The sequence below is a fragment of the Cyphomyrmex costatus genome, unplaced genomic scaffold (genome assembly GCF_001594065.2).
Source record: "Cyphomyrmex costatus isolate MS0001 unplaced genomic scaffold, Ccosl1.0 scaffold502, whole genome shotgun sequence".
Classification (NCBI taxonomy): domain Eukaryota; kingdom Metazoa; phylum Arthropoda; class Insecta; order Hymenoptera; family Formicidae; genus Cyphomyrmex; species Cyphomyrmex costatus.
The window spans coordinates 724,187-744,450 of record NW_017279285.1 but is presented as its reverse complement, the minus strand read 5'-3'; the positions used below and the strand labels follow the sequence as shown (position 1 = coordinate 744,450).

The window sequence follows — 20,264 nt, the reverse complement described above, 5'->3', positions numbered from 1 at the left end:
GGAAGTTTCCGCCACTTGTTCCGTGTCGTAGTGCATAATCGTTACCGTCTCATTATGCGATACGTTTTCCACGGCGCCGTCAAGCCGATCCAGACACGGTAATTCGCGAAAACGCACTAGAAATGGCACGTTCCAAACGTCCCATTCACGCTCCATTTCTCGTATTCATTCATGGCCCGTTAATCTTTAACTGCAGGTACGTAAGCGTACGTGAGTTCATGCTAATTTTATCACTCGGGGATACGAGAGAGAAAGGGAGAGAGAGAGAGAGAGAGAGAGAATAAAATAGAATGGCGTCTGACCGTAATCTTTATGCGATAAGATAATTAATTTATTACCACTGTCAATTAATGTAGATGAATAATATATCGGCGTCTTAAATAATAATAAGAATTAATAATTAATAATTATTAGAACGAACATTTTATTAAATAAATTATATGGAATTATATGTACGTTATGAAATTGGAATTTATTACTCTTCTTTTCCTGTGAGGTTTTATAAAATTTTTATATATATAAAATATTGTCATTTATCTATAAAATATAGTTATCTATGTATTTTTTAAATAATTTTTTTATTCACAATTGAGTAAATAATCAAATATTACATGAATAGCAAATTATTGACCTCAATTGTTTTTCTGCTTCGACGCCCTCTTCTTCTCTTTTCAGATTCCTTGGTTGCACTCACATAAAACACTCGCGATCGCGCATGAGCTAATTATTAAGTACAATGAGTAACACGATTATTTTGCACGGTATTTTTGCATAATTAAAATCTGAATCTTAAAATAGAATATTGGTTAAAGATGTATCCGAGAGAATACATTTCTTCGAAAAGAGATATAAATACTTCAAAAGAAAAATGAATATCAAATACTGTTTGACAGTTACAAAGTATTTAACTCAATATAAAAATAAAACACTTTGTTCATATTTCATACGTTAATAGTTCATAAACGATCGATGTGTACTATTTTCAAAATATCAAGAGATAATAATTTTCAAGCTAAAAAAGATAATATATTAAATCAACAGTATGATGTGAGATGTATTCGAATTTAAACACGTATGTTCGAAATATAATTACCATTTATAAAGATTGCACTTAAATAATAATTTACGATTCCCGAAGAAGTAAAACAAACGACAGATGAAAATCTAGATTGAAAATTAGTGAAATCTTTATTTTAGTAGATAAGTGTTGTCTCGATACGATTTCCAAATTTATCGTTAAATTATTTAAGTAAGAAGAACAATAGTGTATAGATAAAATTAATTAATTCGTAAGAGATAGTATATGACATCTTTGATTGCGATTTTGTTTTGGGAGATAATGTAAGACAATAAAGAAATACGGAGTGACACACTGTTACGATCTGCTCGCTTCTAATGTTGCTAAAGGAATATCATTGCACTGATCGTTGTGTTCAATTGCCCGTCGTATACACTTCATAAGGTCGCACGCTGTAAATCGTTGACATGCTTCAAAATATGTGTGTATTGCAAAACGCATCCTATATCTGATGTTCCAAACTAATTTTAACAAAAGAATTATTAAATCACATTTCACTTCTAAATTCGTTCACATTATCAAAGATAATGAATATTTAATTCCGCTTGACCCAAAAAGTTCTTCAGAAAACTTAGTCTTGTTCGATCCAAAAAGCTTCTCAGAAATATCACTTGAAGTATAGATCATACGGTGTGTCCCAAATTTAAATAGTCAAATTTAAGGGAAGTATAGGAAATCGATAAATTAAAACAAATCAGATAACTTATTTTTGCTTTGTTTTGAAGTAAATCGCATAAAAAAGTAAAACGCAATTTTCGGAATGTTATTTTCGGGTACGACTTCAGCGATAATACTTCAGAAGCAGTGCCAGAGTACGCGCGCTGAATTCTAGACAGTAAAGTGCTGGATCGGCGAGTCATTACGTTGACCAGATCAGTATTTGGCTACAACACGAACTGTTCGTACAAGATGCAATGCATGCATTGCTGCTAGAGCCCAACATTTTGAATAATATGCATTAAGCAAGTGACAACGTGAATAAATAAATGTGAATAAATATGTGATAAACAAGTATAAAAATGAAAACTATATATTTTGTTTTTTTTTTATTTTCTCCAAAACGAAGCAAAACAAGCATCCCAGTAAAGGATTTTTTTTTTATTCATAGTTTATCGATCCCCTACATGCTTCCAAAGTTTGGCCATTTAAATTCGGAACACTGTATAAAGTGAGCTTAAAGCTCACTTCGTATGATCTATAATTCACGATATTTTTTAGGCTATATATGTATATTGTGTAGATATATACATATATGTGTGTGTGTATGTATATACATAATATGTAATCATATTATTAAAATAAATTCACTGATAATTACCATCGGCTGACTCTTATTACCTGTCATTTTTGTCATAATTTACTTTTTAATTTGTTATAACTTAAGGAGTCGAATTCCAAACTTAACAGTTTTGTGATTGTTTTGTATTCTTTTGTAATCATATCATGTGTCCTAATTTTTTCAATGCCTTGTTCTTCATTTTATTTTATATTTTATTTTATACTACATGTTATTTAATATTTCATTTTAACCACCAAATTATATCTAGAACTCTAGTCTAAATTTTGATATTTCAAAGTGGGTCTTATAGAAATAGATATAATCCAGTCCAAGGTATTCATCGTAATTTAATTTTTCAAATTGATTCATACATAATATATTGCATTATATGATTATACTATTATAATATTTAAAATTTTATTCATAAATTGTCAAATTAGACCTTTTAATTTAATTATATGTATTGTATTTATCATTTATTTTAAATAGAAGTTATTAAGAATCGCTTATTTGAAGAATAAAAATTTTATACATTATATTGGAAGTTTTATACATATATATGTATAAAAGTTATAGAAAATAAAAAATCTGCGTTTATGATTAAAAATCCCACTTTTACTCTGATTTCGTTTTCTTTTTGTAAAATATTATTGACATTTATAATTAATGTTTAAGAAATATTTATTTCTTATTATATTATTCCAAATTATTTTGCGATTATAATTCAAATCATGATTACAATTTAATGTAATATAAAATTATATTTGGCATAAAAACGATACTTAATAACAAGCTGAGATATAACAAAAAGATAGTGAATTTATGAGGCAAGGATTTGAAATTGTCGAAGTTCGTATAATTCTAAAAAATAAATCACGATTTGACCGGATTTGAGATTGTCAGAAGAGAAATTTTTGTAAAACTTCGATATGTTTGCTTCATGAAATGGAAGCTAAGCCTTTTAAAGCGACAGGGTTGGTTCTTCTATCGGATACGATGAGTAGGAAACTCGTGGAAAATTTCGGTTAACCCAGACGAGCGTTGATACGTACAAGTTTGGTGAGTTGTTGCATTTTTCAATGCGTTCAGTCGCGCTAACAACTACCAGCAATGGATTTCTGTCTGATTTCTACGGGAACACGCCGAAGTTACCACGGTTCAATGGGACAAAGAGATACCATGGTGCTATTGGCGCTGCCGGTTCGATCGATATGTACCGAGACATAACTCGACAGAATACGCGAATGAACATAGTGCGCAGTCCGTGTGATAACTCGCAGCTTCGGGCACTGCTGGATCAAAACATTACATATAGATTCATCCTTAAACAGAAACGCGACAAAATTATGGAATAATTTTCTCGAATACAAAGAAGCATTGTATGTAATTAATAATATGTGCAAATTTGGAAACAAAAGATACAGATGCTAATTCTCATCGTAAATTTAGCATTAAATATGATTATTTTTTTATATCATGTATCAAACGGAATCAAATTCAACCGTATAAAAATATGGATTATCGCTTTGGGCCACCATGTATATATAGTATAAGTACGGACAAGAGATCGAGGCAAAAGAGTTAAATAAAATTTCAGACCGTCAGTAACACAAATAATGGTTTTTGTTCTAAAACATAAAATTCCGCGGGCGTCTTGCAGATATAAAACGATCTTTCTTCATTTTGCCTCCATTCCACGTGTGGCAATTTGGTACGCAAACGTAGATAAAAGATGTAATTTTCAGCACAAACATTGCTCATGTAATTGCGCCCGAAATTCTGTGTACCTACAATTTTTTCCGTTTTTCTTTTATAAAATGCACTGCACCGCGTTCTTCGCGTATCCGAATTATTGACATTATCCATCGATATCGTGAGGCTAGTAAATCCACCTGGTCGTCCTTTCTTTCTGTCTTTCGCGTCGAGGTACGATGCGGAGAGCCGGAAATTTTATGGAAATTATGCTCTGAGAAGGGGGATCTTGCTACGGTGACTCACAAATCGAACGCATTAAAAGTCCATTATCGTAACTATACGAGAAACGAGAGAAAGAGAGAGAGAGAGAGAGAGAGAGAGAGAGAGAGAGAGAGGAGGGGGGGAGGGAAGGAAGCAGGACGAAGAAAGACTAGTAAGGGAAGTTGACCAAAACAGCGAGGAAGATTTTATCGCATGGCAGTTAAGATCAAACTGCTTGTTAACCCTTAATGTACCAATCTATCTGTCGCAGTAAAATATCAATGGTTAAATGTGATGATATCGTACAATTAAGAACCATTCATGTATCCTCCAATGTTCGTATTTTTCAAGAGAGACTATTAAACGTTACTATTCTAAAATTTCATATTGTTTATACATACTACGTATGTTTACAAGGCCCAGTTCCACAACTCATGATCAACTCTTAATTAGGATTTAACTTATTTCTCATCCGATTCTAGAATTAGAAAAAGATAAGGAATAAGTTGAATATCGGTTAAGAGTTAACTATAGATTGTGAATAAATGAAACAAATTCATTATTATAATATATAGTTTGCACAGGGCTGCGTTTCCTCGATTATGTACTTAAGGAAGGGCGCTCAGTTCGACAGAAATACTGTCTGTGAAAGACAGTAAGAGTAGATAACTCTTTGAGAAAAAGGATTCAACAATATGTTATAGAGAGATTCGATATTATTACAGTATATTACAAAAGATTTTTCTCATTGTATATAAAAGGATATGAATGCATTAGAAATTAAGATAATCTAAATTTAATTAGATATTTTTGTATATTTTGAAATTTAAATATTGTTTTGTTTAATGAAAAGGTAGTTCTTATTAAATAAATTATAAATTATAAGACGTCATTATGTATTTTAAAAGAATTAGGCAAATATTACTTAAGCAAATATTACTGTAGACAGAGAGTTCAATTTCGTGATGAAATGACATTTATTTCTGATAATATTTTGATTTAAAACATTCGATAATAAGAGCATAAATCTTCTCGATTTATATCTTGATTTATGAATGTTTTAAAACTTAAAAATACACATGAAAACATTTTTGATTATAAAAGAGTATATTCCATGGAACCAAACCCTTTAAAAATATTTCGTTTGATGTATATCAATGCTCGTATATCAAAGGCACTTCTCTTTCCTCGGAAGTTTACAAAATGAGCGTTAAAGCGTGCGATCGATGGAAACCTTCAATCTAATCACCGAGAGCTACCCTCTGAAATTCGAAACGTTCTGTCAGGATCGATGTCGTGCTCGCACTCGTTATGTCGTCGTGCCATGTTGAAGCGCGCACAGAGAAGGCCAGCTATATGTACAATACACACACGCATGTGTGTATGTGTACGCCGTTCACACTGCAGCATCCAAAGAGACGCAGAGGAAATCGCTGTATAAGCTCAAGTACATGTGTCTGTTCGGGATAGGGTAGTATATAGGGCGTTATCAACGCGCAGCACATTGGTCCGAAGGCCGAAATACGATTTCGTACTTTGTTCCCGCGCGGGGCTCACGATAATTGCGCAGAATTGCGCTGCTTAGATTACACTGGAGAGTGCCTTCTTTGATGGCCGGGACCGCTCGAATGCCCTTCGGCAAAGGCGAGCAAATTCGGAGGCGATGGGCGCAAGTAATTGGCGCAGCGAAGCTGAAGCAGATGAGAACGGAGGTCGGAATTAGATGTTCTTATGTAACATTGAGAGAGGAAGGGAGCTAGTATTTTTCCTGGGTATCTTCCTGGGTTTGCAGTAGAAAAAGAGAGAGAGAGAGAAAAAAAAAGAAGAGAGCACCGTTTCTCGCGGCCAAGATCGGACGAAACGAAGTAGCGCGAAATACGCTTGATGAAAGAATTATTTATTAAAGACTGGCGTGTTTCACACGGAACGTTGGCTCTCCAAGGAATCTTCCTTCGCAAAGTTTACGTTTTCGCATCGTAGATAAAGCGGACTACAGACGAACTCTGGAAACTGTCTTTTATTGCGTATATATGATTGATGAAGATAATATCAAGCTTGTAATATATTGAATAAAATGTTTTATTTTTTTTATTTTATAAAATTATATACAACTTTATGTACAATTGTAAGATTTAAAAGGTTTTTCTATATTTTCATTTTATTTAAAACACAAGAGAAAACAGTAAAAGATCGTAATGGCGGGAGTGAGCCCGCTGGGCCCTAAATAAAAAATTTATTTATACAAAACTCCCGTCTCTTGAAATTTTACAATTTTACATAAAGTTGTATATATTATTTAATTAAAAAAATAAAAAATAAGATATTCGCATTAATAATTCGCCCATCGTTCCTAAATTTTTTTACACGTGTACATAGAGGTACATCCTTTTTAAAACTGGTTTTTTGTTTCTAAGCTTAATATCAATATACACATGCTGTCATCTCATCGTGTGAAAGCTCAGCGGCGTGTGCGACAGTCAGCTGCTTCGAGGGAAAACAAAACGATTTCGCAGCATTAATTTAATAGGAACGAACGCGTTGGGAAGCTGTTTGCACCATAAGCCTGCCTACGTGACTTCCGCTAAAGACGTCGGCTTATTTTCTTCTGGCACCGCTCATACTGGGCAAACAATTGCATTAAAATCTGTTTGAAATGATTCGGTACCTTATCATCGATACTATCGCGTTCCGCCAATTTTCTGCATCACGATCGCCAAGGCAAAATCGGGACTAAACAGAAACGCGATAGATTTCGGTATGTAGTAACGATATTGAGCCCTTGAAAATTAATTGTTCATCTTATTACCACAATTAAACTGTTTTGCGGAGTTCTAGTGTATCATTCACTTACATAAAGAGCATAGAAAGATAAATCACTAGGATATTATTCGTAGGAAATATTGGCGATCGTAAGCAGGGTGAGTTTAATAACGATACGCACATAACGCGCAGTCGAAATATTTATATCTCTATTCCACGTGACCAGGGAAACACCCCTATAGTCGTGAGAGTCGCGACAGAATCGACTTTGGGTTAACAAAATATCACGACCAGAAACGGAAAGAATTTATAGTTTATTAGCTCGCGGAGCTAGCTGGGCAGCTATTGGGCTATTGGACGAAGTCCATTTAAACTTTGCTGGCACCGGGAATAGGATAATAAAGAAAGGGAAGGAGGGGAAGAAAGAAAAGGAAGAAATAAAGATGGTAATGTAGACTTTGCGCAAAGTACGAACGAGTTTCAAGAATGCGAGAAAGTTAGAATCGAAGATATTTTAAAATATATATATATATATAATTATTCGCACGATAATAAATAAAAAATTACGAATGCAAGTGCAAATATTTGAAAACTTTTCTTTCACGAAATTGAACATCTATCTCGATTCTTCAATATTTCCGTATGCGACTTTTCCTTCTTCCTTTTTTCTTTTTTTATATTAGTGAGCGACAGGCTGTGTATATATATATATATATATATGTGTGTGTATATGTAGAACTCGACTCGATATTTCCGATGTCATCAGTTCATGTGCATGTTTTATCGTGAAACATTTCCAATATTGCATGCCATCAAATCCTCTCGCAGATTCCTCTTCGGACGAAGCAACAGAAACTAGGCGGAACGCGCGGATGGCAATCGGCCAAAAATTATGCATTCCGTCTATTCGGTCTCGCAAACAGCAATTTACAGCTATTTACTACCGTCCGCGAGATCGGGGATCATTCTTCCGAAAGAAGTGTAGAATTGGCCGAAACACGTCATAGACCGCCACCCTCGTCGGAAATCTATCGTGGCTGACGGTTCGCGTTTACCCTCTATGGCTGAGTAGAGAAGGGGTCGCACGGACAAGAGGGAGGGATCTTTTACGAGCTCTTGGCTCGCTTGAAATTTGTCTGGATGCCATCCGGGTATCCCGCTCGGGTTTTCTTGGCGCGCCAGGAGTTAGGGCTCGTCGAGAAACAGGAAGTAGTAAAAGAAGCTTGACTGTGTCTCCTTTCGCGTGTTCTTAAACCGTCGGTGTATATACGCGCTTCCTTCCCTTCCTCACCCTCGCCTGATGCGATGTTCTTTCGTCTACTGTCGCCGATAGCGAGTAAGTCTCTCCGCGTCGCTAGTAAATCCGTCGCTCCACCAGCCACATTACTCTCGTCCGAACGAGAACCGTCCGATTACGAATAAACGACGCTACGGCATGGCGAACCGGCATGGTCCGGATAAACGAAACGATAGGCGGACGAGACGAATAAATCATTGGACGTGCATTGCGCGGCGCATTCGTTTTTACGATCCGCCGCAGCGGCGTTTTGCGGCGAATTTACACGGAGCTGGTAGCGAGACAAGTCAAGAGTACTAAATTACCTTTCTTTCCGACCTTTCTCAAGCAGACGCTATTTGTAAAATTACAGGCATTTCATAGACAAGTTCAGGAAACAATAAGTTATGTAAAACGAATTCTTACGGATATATCGAAATAACAATACACGATATCTTATTGTTGCTGGAAATGTTTGAACTTGCAAAAGAGACAAGTTTCTCTCAGCACCAAAACGCTTAAAGTTAAAAATGCAAGAAACATCAACAATATCGCGGATAGTTTTCTTTTTTGTTATTAATTTCTTTGTTGGAACGTCTATTATTATTATAGGACAATTTTACAGAAAGAAGAATATGTTTGCATCGTAACTGGCTAACTCTATAAGGCGTTATTAAGTTAAAGAGTAACTTCTGTCAAACTGCTACCTTCTAATTTTAAACAAATAATGGGATTAGCTTGTCTTCTCTAGTGTTGTAAATCTTCCGCAAATTTAAATAAGAACCATACTTTTCTCGATCGCTCTTCCTCCAGCATTAAATAGATTGCGGTATACCTGCGTGCTCACCTGTAGAAGTAAATCCTGCAGGTAACTTCTCTCGCGAGTATATACACCGGTATGAATTAAACCAATCTTCTGATTAACCAATCCCGATGATTACAAACGGCGCGCTTCATCTGCGGACGGCCATTAACGCGAAAGGCTCAGAATAGCCCGCGCCTCTGATTCGCATCGGAACGTTCTGTCATTCGCGTCGGATTCTGAGATATTTATCACCGATCTTCAGCACACCTTCCGTCTCTCTCGGAGTTTCGCGCCTCCGAGAGTCACGGAATCACCGGTACGTGAAAAGAAACGAAAGTAATCTCGCGATTCTTGTTCCCGCTACTTCTTCCGCCTCCGCCGTCGTTCGAGTGAGGAAAAAAAAAATAGAACGAGCGGATTATCTGTCGGTGAACACACATCGACGTCCGCAAACAGGATTCAACTGCAATTAACTACCGTCCGCACATATTTGCTTTTTAACCTTTAAGTGTGCGGCTCGGCATATATGCTGCAATCTTTCGCTTACCATAAATGTAATTATACTTCCGTAAACGTAATTATATATACTCGATATTATCCAGATTAAATCTTTAATTTCAGTCGAATCCAGTAAGGAGGGATTTTAACTCGCGTGCGTGACAAAAGTAAATTGTTAAATATTTTAATATTCTTTAATAACGTATACGCGAAATGTATTAATTTATTTATATTTTGAATATTCAGTTTTGCAAATATCTACGTATTACATTTTTAATGTATATTTCACAAATTCACAGAATTCGGACAACCAGATTATTTCAATGTAACGGATTAATTTTCAGTTGCAGTGGAAAATGCTGTTTGTAAAGTCACGTATATTCTACTGTAATAAACATTTGACGAACATGTTCTACTGAAATCCACGCGCGAGCTTTTGCAAGCATCTCGATATTTCACGACAATGCAACGTCGCGGGCGAAATAAACGTATGCTGATACATGCAATACCTAGTGGAAATATGATTTCGAACAATCGATAGGAAAATCGCGGGACACCGCGGGATGTCGGGGACATGTATAAGCGTGATCCTCGCGGCGTGACGGCAAACTTCGGGACCACGAGTTATTAATTTAATTATGTATGCGAAATTCAATTCTCCCTCGTTAAAATGCTCGTTAAATATTAATCGACCGAACGTCAAACGCCGTCGAATTACCGTCGGACTGGCGAGAGAAGGGCAATTAGATGACCAAATATTATTCCATCGTAAACACATTGGACACGTACATTCCACCAACTGTCGCGTACAATGGAAAGAGAGTGTCGTGGAAATTACATAAATACTTATTCAATCAAATGAAGGATCGGCCGCGATGCGTCGCCGTCACTTCACTCCTCTCTAGTTCCGGATATCTCTTTCCTTCCTTCTTGACATATATATGCATTCTTTTAGCCTCGATTACTTCACACTCGATTCGACACTCCCGACACTCGTTAACAAACGATATTCACTTCCGATAGAATAAAAGACGTCGAGTCGCGAAGCGTAGGGTGGGCGCTAAATCAATATTATTGTATAACCAAAACAATTAATATTATTGCATAATACTTGATATTACACAATAATTATTGATTGTTTAGAGGCTACATTGAGCTGCATTATGCTTTCAATGAGTACAATGGTTGTGTTTGATTTTGCGCTCACAGCGCTTTAAGCATGATCATTTCATTCTTGTTGTTTATCAAATATTAAACAAGGATAAATGCTTACTAGTCAATAATTTTTTACCAATATTTTGAAATATTTAATGGTTTTTTGTAATAATTGGAATAATTTCACACTGTGAATATACATATATTCTAATTGGTCCATTTCAGATAATTTTTTAATTATCATTGTTATTTCTTTAAGATTTAAAAGTAAAAGATATTTTAGTATAGAGTTTAATTTAAATAATATCCATTACAATATTATATTAGAATTTATTAAAATGGATTATCAATATTTAAAATTGATAACGATAAACGGAAAACGAGATTGCGCGTTGCATGAATGCGCGAAGAGCGTCAGAGCGTCAAGATTAAAACGAGAGCGTTCAGATATAAAATCTATTGTCAGTTAAAATTTTAATAAATTTCTTTTTGCTTTCAATTTCCGTTCTTATTTTTTCAATAATTTGATTCAAAGAACTCCAAAACAATACACCGAGAGCTTTACATCTCTATAATAGTTTTATTAGCATATTATCTCTCACAAAACCATATTTAAATGCATGTATGCAATGAAATGTATGTGTGTTTGCAGAGTATATTGAACTCGGATCTGTGGGTTCGTTAAACCCAAATAACTGTGTGGATTAGTAATCCCTAGGGAGATTCAAGATATCGCGAGCTTCGATCAGGGATCGCGTTGATGCTTTGATGCCACGAATAGATTTCTCAGGACCGTTATCACAGCAGTAATTAACGTTAAATATAGGTAAAACTAATATATGTAGTAATTATTATTCATGTTCATTCTCTGTCTTATTCGCGGCCTGGAATATTTCGATTAAGTATTAAATCGCTAAAGTTCTCATAATTTTGTAATTTTATGATAATTAAAAGTTTAAAGTGATAATTGACAAATGATCAATAGTGGTTTTTTGCTTTAATTTAAAAAAATTCGAATGTATAAAGCCAAATATGTAAAGGTGTTTTGCAAATCTTATTTTATAAAAAATTTAAGCGATTTAAAGCGAAAATGAACAGCAATCTTTTAGTTCTCGTATAAAAAGTTCACATTAAATTGGAAACACAAAATACAAATGCATAAATAGCAAAATCAAACGAAATTAATATGTGCCGAAAATGGTATATTAATTACTTATTAAGAGATAAATGTATAGTATATTAATTACTTATTAATAATTAATAATTAATAACCGTACATTGTTTACATACTGTGTTTTTGTGAAATTTATGAATTTGATGCACGCTATAAATACTGAATTTTAATTGCACGTTTTTGTTAAAAAAAAAAAGAATTTAAAAACTTTACTAAAACTTAATACATATTTCTTTGAATAGTACTAACAAAAAACTTTTACATACAATAAATAAATATTTATTTAATAAAAAAATAATTTTAAATAAAAAATTAATAGTATTTGTACCAAATAAATATATGTTTATGTTTAATAAATATTTACTTTTATTTAGAACTACTCAAACAAATATTTATTAAAATTTAGTATTTTTTCTGTAGAGCGGCGTGTTTTTATCAGCTACTTCTGTTATTTATTTGACTTACGTTATATCAGTCATTACCAGAGTGAAGTTATTGATCCGTCCAACATTTTATCACCATTGAAAGAATGCTACATATAAACACGTAATAGATTGCCTCCGCGACAAGTGGCATCATGACGCGTTTAACTGTAAGTAACATATACAATATATTGATATATATTTATTACAATAAAAAATAGCATTGCAATATTATCGCGTAAAATAGATTTGGCATTAACAATTTAATGCGCATTTTGCGTGACTTGTTTGGCCGAAGAATCTATCGCGCAGTCAATAAAGCAACGATCATATTTTCGCAAACATCGTAAGTATAGCAGATACTTACCTATAATTTTAATTGATATATTTAGCTTGTGTTCTAATGCAAGATAATAACTGACAAAAGAAAGACGAACTATTTATTATATGAAATACGGAAAATGTATAAACGCGAAGCTAGGAGCAACAGGTGTAGCGTCGCGATCACCGCGTCGCTCTTACCGCGCGAAGTTAGCCGCAAGTGCAAACCCTCCGCCATCTTAGACACGTTCACGCTTCGTTTGCGAATCGTCGCAGGTATCGGACCATGATTTCTATTTTTCCACTGTCGCAACATAATTAGTGCATGTCATTTGTGATTAACACTAAGAATATCGTACCGCACGCGTAATGTTCGAGTTCTCAACGTACTGAATTATAATTAACGTATTTTCTGCGACTGTATGTCAATGTTATGGAGAACAGTGATACGGTGAAACAAAAGAAGAAGAGGGAGGGAGAGAGGCCAAGAAGATATTGACTGACGGCGGAAATGCCAGGTGAATACATTTCATTATTTGTTATCGACGAAAGTAATTATTTGTCTGTGCAGTGCAGCATTTCAAATCACTCAATCTAGTATAACAGTGTATTGCACCCAGAGTTACGAGTCATACTCTTTGTGTGCCCTCCAACAAGCGACACGGTACAACACAGTGATTATCTCATCCTTGTTTAACGTTGGCGAACAACAAGGACGTACTGATACACTGTATCATCTATGTCGCTTGTTGGAAGACACTCTTTTAAAAGTATATGTATTCTTTTTAAGATATCATAAAACTTCTAATCATTAATTAAAGTTTTATATTTACACATGTAGTTATTTTAATAAGAATTGTCAATAAAAATAATATAGATATATATATTATTTTTATATTAAATACCTACATTTAACGCATAAAAAATTATATCCACTGCATGTTTTTTTTAAAGTAGACGTATGTATACATAAAACTCTTTTCTTGTGATTCGTACAAGATAACCCCAACTGTACACACATATAGGACACTGTTTCAAAATGCTTAAGAATTATAATTGTTTAAATTACATCTGGATTAAACTTTTTTATGATATTTTATAAAAGTTGTATAACATCGTTGAATTTATTTTTAAAAATGTCGGAAGAACAAAGTCAAAGAAAAAATGTTTATAGGTAAAAATTTGAAATAAATTGCATTAAATTATTTAATCCTTTGTTACAATAAAAGTTGTTATTAAACTATCTTGTTAATTAAACTTTTATTTAAAAAGAATTTTACATTCAAAGAATAAAGTTTTGACTCTTTTGTTGTAACAGACAAATGAGAATTAAATAAATTCAATATTTGTTCAATTGTTATTTCCTTTTTTCAAATTTTATGCTATTTTATGCTTCTGTGTAGGACAAAATTGCTGACACGTAAATACATCCTTTATTAAACGATCACTTTTATTCAAATATACATATATTAAATTTCATAATTCTTTATAAATCGTATATTTAATTAAAATTATCATTAAATAAAAACATTAAATACAATTGGCATAAAATTTATTATTAGTTTATAAAAAATATGTTAGTTTATATATATTAATAAAGTTATGTATTAGTAGAATTAGGACGCAAGTTGTAACATATTTCTATTACAAAACTCTCGATAGAATAAAATTAATCATTTTAAGTAATCATTTTAAGTAATACATCCTTTATTAAACGATCACTTTTATTCAAATATACATATATTAAATTTCATAATTCTTTATAAATCGTATATTTAATTAAAATTATCATTAAATAAAAACATTAAATACAATTGGCATAAAATTTATTATTAGTTTATAAAAAATATGTTAGTTTATATATATTAATAAAGTTATGTATTAGTAGAATTAGGACGCAAGTTGTAACATATTTCTATTACAAAACTCTCGATAGAATAAAATTAATCATTTTAAGTAATCATTTTACGATGAAATTTACAGTAATTAGATTCGCACTCGATTACGTTTTAGCGAGTGTTGCCTCGAAGTGAGTGTGCAATAAGGAAACGTTGAAATGAGGACGAAGCCTTGATAGACATCAAGTTCATCGATGGAGCATCGTATCAGTGAGTGTATTTTTTTTTTTTAACCTGAAGTGTGAGAGATAACAAATATCAAACTTTCAGCACTGAATTAATTACCATTCTCTTAATAATAACGGTGATAACGGTTGTTTTTTTATGTATAAGGTCCATAACACATGTATTAATAAACGACGTTCTACAATAAGTAAGCCGTAAGAAATTAACCAATCATAGTCGATTATTTTTGTTATATTCAACTGTAATTGGCCAATTTCTTACTTACGACTTGCAATCTTATTGTAGAACAGGATCCCCATTCTTTGTAATTAAGAAATACAAATTAATAGACTCATTAATGTGACTTTTTTGCAGTTGTATGTGTTCGCGTTATTTATCGCTTAATAAGCTCTCATAATTGTAAACGAATAATTAATAATTGCCTGCCGCATAATTAATCGTTATTTATGAACATACCGGTTACAGTATATCACATATCTGGTACAAAAATCGCGAATTTTGCATTATTATACATATTTCGAATATTTTTGAGTAATTTATTTTTCATAAAATTAAAATGTATAAGCAGCATGATTATATATTTTATCTTACATTTTGAATTATAAAGTAAATTATATAAATAAATAAAAATAAAATATATGTAAAGAAAAGAGAATTATCGACACAAGTAATGAAGGGCCTTTACGAATTTATTTCTTTTTATTAAATAAAAATTTGAATTAAATTAAAAATTGAAAATGTCCAAACACATAAAGTTTTGTACTAAAATTTAGTTAGATTTCACCATATTTGAAATTAAGATTCTTATATATATTTTAATAATAAAAGATTATAAAATATCATAATTTGTAATAAATAACAATAAGAAAAAGTAAAACTTAAAATATTAATTGATATATAATATCAATTGTAGAGGTTTATGTTCTATTAATAAAATGAATTACTAATTGTTTTTAACTTTATAACAAAATAACTTTTCTCATTAGAAAAGTATTTCTTGATTTATTTTAATTAAAGATAAGAGTACAGTCAATGTGTAGTCGATCGACCACAGCTATCAAACATTTACGGATGTTACACACATTTAGTTTATCTTGATTTAATCGAGAGTGGAGTGTTTATTTGATTCTCCGAAAGTTATTGACATAGTAATTGAGATAATATTATTAATTCAATAATATTAGTAATTATAGACCAATCTTTATCAATAATTACTGGCAAAATTAAATTTGCAAATACGATAAGTAAATAATAAAAAAAGTAAATTTGCAAAATTATATATGTATAAATTAAACAGGGGAATGTAATTTTATTACTTTTAAATCTCTGTATATTTTTTTAATGCATGGTACCGCAAGAGATAGATATGAAATAAAATAATGAAGAAATTTATTAAAAATATAATACAAAATGTATTTATTAGGAGTTATAAGTGGGAATTAATTTTCAGTGTAACGCGTATAACACTAGATGAGTCGATATAATACACAAAGATATGTATCGCTTATCAGAAAGCGTGCAGTCCAAAATATAGTTGCTCGAAAATGTGTTGAATTGTGAAAATCATAATAATTCAGTCTGGAACGCTGAAATCCCCGGCGGCTTAAGTTGAAATAAGAGGGACGACGAGGAAGAAATATAAATGTAAATATTAATACAGAGAGAGTTGGGCTACTATATGGATCTTAAGAGCCGAGGGGAGACTTCCTCCACGAGCTTGCTTCCCTAGCCTCTTTCGTTCGCTCAAATATTTAATGGATTCGGATAGATCCACTCTTAGCTTTAGGTATATTCGTGTAACTTTTCTATGTGTGTAGATTGAGTTCGTCCGTGCCGTCCAATTTATATACGCACGTACATTCGCTGTACGCTTGCGTGATTCTGCACAGGAAAGCTCAAACTGCATTCTCAAGAATTGGAGAGTAGATTCACATATCTCTGCAAGAAAATTATTTTTTTAATTATTTTTTTTGCGATTATTAAAACGGAAAAATATTAAATATTTACAAATATCGTGGAGAAAACAGATAAAATATATATTCTTAAGCTATACGTCAGTAAAATTTGTATTACTATTATGTATTGCTAAAAGAAAAAGAAAAGAAAAATGTAGGAATAGAATACTGCAGTTGCAATTATATGAAGACATTCTCTCTTTTTGCGCTTTGTATACCGTTTCTTCAGTACAAAATAAGAAATCGTAAATTACGATACATTCCATTGATCATCTTATGCAGTTTGGCAATATTTCACGCTGTGCAACATTTTTATGATCGCAGCTAAAGATATTTTATCTGTACATTGAACATCAATATCGGCGCATCGATGAGCCGTCAATATTAGATCACTTCGCAAACTCGCGGAGCATCTGTTTGCGTGTAAGCTCAAGGGAAACGCGGTTCCACGAAGGAAAGACCAAGGGATCGAACGAAAAACGGTCTTTAATTATTTGCGATCGGCTCGGGCGAGTCCCGCGGGTGTGTTCCGCCGAGAGTTCGACGGAGAGTTAATTAATCCCGCGGTATAATTAAAGCGCCGTTTTGTCGAGCATCGCGGAGGATAGAATGGGAGGACGGACAGAGAATGGTCCGTTCTCTGGAAGTTAAACTCCACGAAGATCAAATTGTGAATCCGAGGCTGCGAACTGTCCAGGACTCACCAGAGGGTGGAAAGGAAGTGGACTCTGCGACACGACAGGGGTACCCGGGGACCGATTTAATTAAATTCTAACGCTTTCGGAGAACGCGCACGAGTGAGCGTCGATCGCGCGCCGATACCTCCGACGTTTTCCCTCTCAGGATCACTGTATACGAGGAATTGGCGGTGATCCGGACCGAACACGAGCGAGGTCGTTTGAAATTATTTCTTTCGTCGTTACGTTGCCTCCGCGTTTTCGTGTGCCGGGCTCATCAGTGACGATATTGCGTTCTGACGAGGCGAGGTGACCTGGGGTGATACAGAACACGAGTGGGAGTGGAAGGTGGGGACCATTACGATGGAATTTCATGACTCCAAGTGGATTGAAAGTTTTTGATGTTATTGGACGCCGAACGTCAATTTCGTCGTTGCGTCGAGTCGTGGCCGTTAATCGGTACTCTGTTGTCGTCACGTCAATAACGAGTTCGATAGAACGGCGAGCGACAAAGGTTTTCAGTATTATATTTCGAAATTATATCGTAAATCCGATTTGTTTCGCGTTGTGGAACACGTCGTGAAAATGTTTGCTCGTTCTACGAAGAAACTCTATTCCCGATTTTTCTACGTTTACGCGCCAGGCATTAATATAAAATAGATCGCTGATTTTTACTTGTCTGCATTATACAATCCTCGTGAATAAATCATGCCTTCACAAATGCGTATATTGTATCAACTTAAAACTGAAATTATTCCTTGTATTTCATATTTTATTTTTATACCTTGATGTAATATTTGTTGCCATAAAAAAATGTGTGATTTTCAGTAATATCTATAATAGAATTAAATGTATAATAGATTTAAATAATTAATTATCCAAAGTTCTCAAATAATTTATCAACTATTTAATGAATAAATTATTCAAAAATAAATTTATTTCGGACGGACAAACGTTCACGAGCGTTATAAAATAAAGCATCTATTCCGTTATTTGCGCTAAAGTATTATGCATATTTAAAATGGTCGGCGTTTGCATAAAAGATTTATTGTTCATTCTGTGCCACGTGCTATATCCGTGAAAATTCACTAATGAGTATGATAAAGGCGAGCATATACATATATTGTAAAATGTGCAAAATCCTTGATCGCGAAGCGTTTCCATGGAGATATTATTGTTGGCCTATTTCCAACTACGAGGACGTACTCAGTGACCGCAAATATTTGCTAATTACGATATAACGCCGTTTGCAAAAGCTGTATCTAGCGATTACTGCAGCATCGCTTTTGATCTCGAACGTTATTAACGATCGCGCGGATATGTCCAATGATCGCTCGAGCATATCCTCTCGATATCCGAGTCGAGTACGGCTCGCCTTTGCGCGATTTTTCATTCAGACGTAATATTCCGGCAGTAGTGCAAAACCGGATAAACTGTTGGTAAAAGAGCACAAGTAGTTTCTTTTTTTTTTTTTGTGAAATGCATATCCCTCGCTATTTTCGTAGCCCGGACTCCCCCCGTCATTTCCGCGATATTTATCCGGCTGTCTATTTTCGGCGACTTATACGCCTTACACCGAGATTCACGATGCGTACTCACGCACGTACGCACTGTTTTTCTAGCAATCCGTCATATACGTACGTACATAATACGTATGTCAGTTGCGATATAGGTGACTGCCACATAGGCGCAAGCGCGACCGGACTCGTAGTCGAATACGACGGACGTTCAGTCGCTCGGCGTTCAGTCGAGTACCGACGTCGTCGTCGACGACGTCGTCTCCTCCCTTGGCGCTAGGATACCCACCCTAGTCTCTCGTCACCGCGCGTCACAGTGCCATGTGATCGTCTCGCCGTTCGAGAACGCGCTCGGTTATGAAACGACTTATGACAGCACGCGCGCGAAGAAGATATTGAAAAAACGCTGATATTTGTTGAAATTTGCTCTTTTGTACTTCGGGATGGGCGAAATTTTTTCTACAACGACTTTTTATAACAATCACGAAGCGCGCTAAATCTTTGCGAGCGACTGCGATTACTGAATCGAGAGACTCTTGATTTAAGGGGTAGCGCGAGAAATGGCAGGGCACAGCCGTGAATGGAACCACGTGCGAGCAGTCGATGCCAAAGGGAAGGATGGGATTTCCCTGCAATTTTTGACGACGCGGTGTTGAAGTTGAAACTAACTGATTAGACAGGTGCGTGACACGTACGGAGCATGTAAGACAATGCGGTGGTGTGGTGGTCCTTGCGATCTCCTGCGGCGCAAGATTTTTGTCCTGCTTGTTCTGATCGGCTGCAGCGATGGCTATTTTAATATATTCATCAGCCATTCTCAGGTCATGAAGCTTTTAGGTATGTAGAACTGCTACTCGATGTCGGTACAGAGAACATATAACATATAATTAGAGAGAATTAAGTGCATATAGTTACCAAAATCAAAGTATATGTTGTATTGGACAGAATTTTATTCTCTTTATTGTTTATTCGAAATTTATTCTTTTTATTATTTATTTAGAATTTATTTATATTTGTATAAAGTGTGTGTATTGAATCACGCATGAAAAAAAAAAAAAGAAAAATGCCTGTATATTTAATTTTGTTTTATTTACGTATTTTATTCATACCTATTAAATTGCATCCGTAAAATAACGTGAACATTTCCAATATAAATTTCCTAAACATAAATTTAGTAGTTTGTCTAATTTTTTAAATATTCGAATATCATATTCGACCCAAAATCCATTGAAGGGTCATTTAGTTTTATATTTTTCATTGCAATTTAATTATTGATGAAAATTATTAAAATGATTAAACGTTTATAA

The 20,264-nt window shown here is 34.0% G+C and overlaps 1 protein-coding gene and 1 long non-coding RNA gene across 2 annotated transcripts in view; one reads left to right on the top strand and one right to left on the bottom strand.

Moving 5' to 3' along the window:
* Window positions 1-16,605: 16,605 nt before the first annotated feature.
* LOC108778581 (uncharacterized) lies at window positions 16,606-19,725 on the bottom strand. Its single transcript, XR_001940853.1, has 2 exons — window positions 19,653-19,725; window positions 16,606-16,746 (listed from the first exon to the last, which is right to left on the bottom strand). It is a non-coding gene; the product is annotated as an uncharacterized LOC108778581 (long non-coding RNA).
* Window positions 19,659-20,264, top strand: part of LOC108778580 (tyrosine-protein kinase Drl) — a 75,611-nt gene continuing 75,005 nt past the window's right edge. The window contains exon 1 of the mRNA XM_018545798.1: window positions 19,659-19,794. Coding sequence (XP_018401300.1) covers window positions 19,668-19,794 — 127 coding nt within the window. The 5' untranslated portion in view covers window positions 19,659-19,667. The remainder of the gene's footprint in view (window positions 19,795-20,264) is intronic.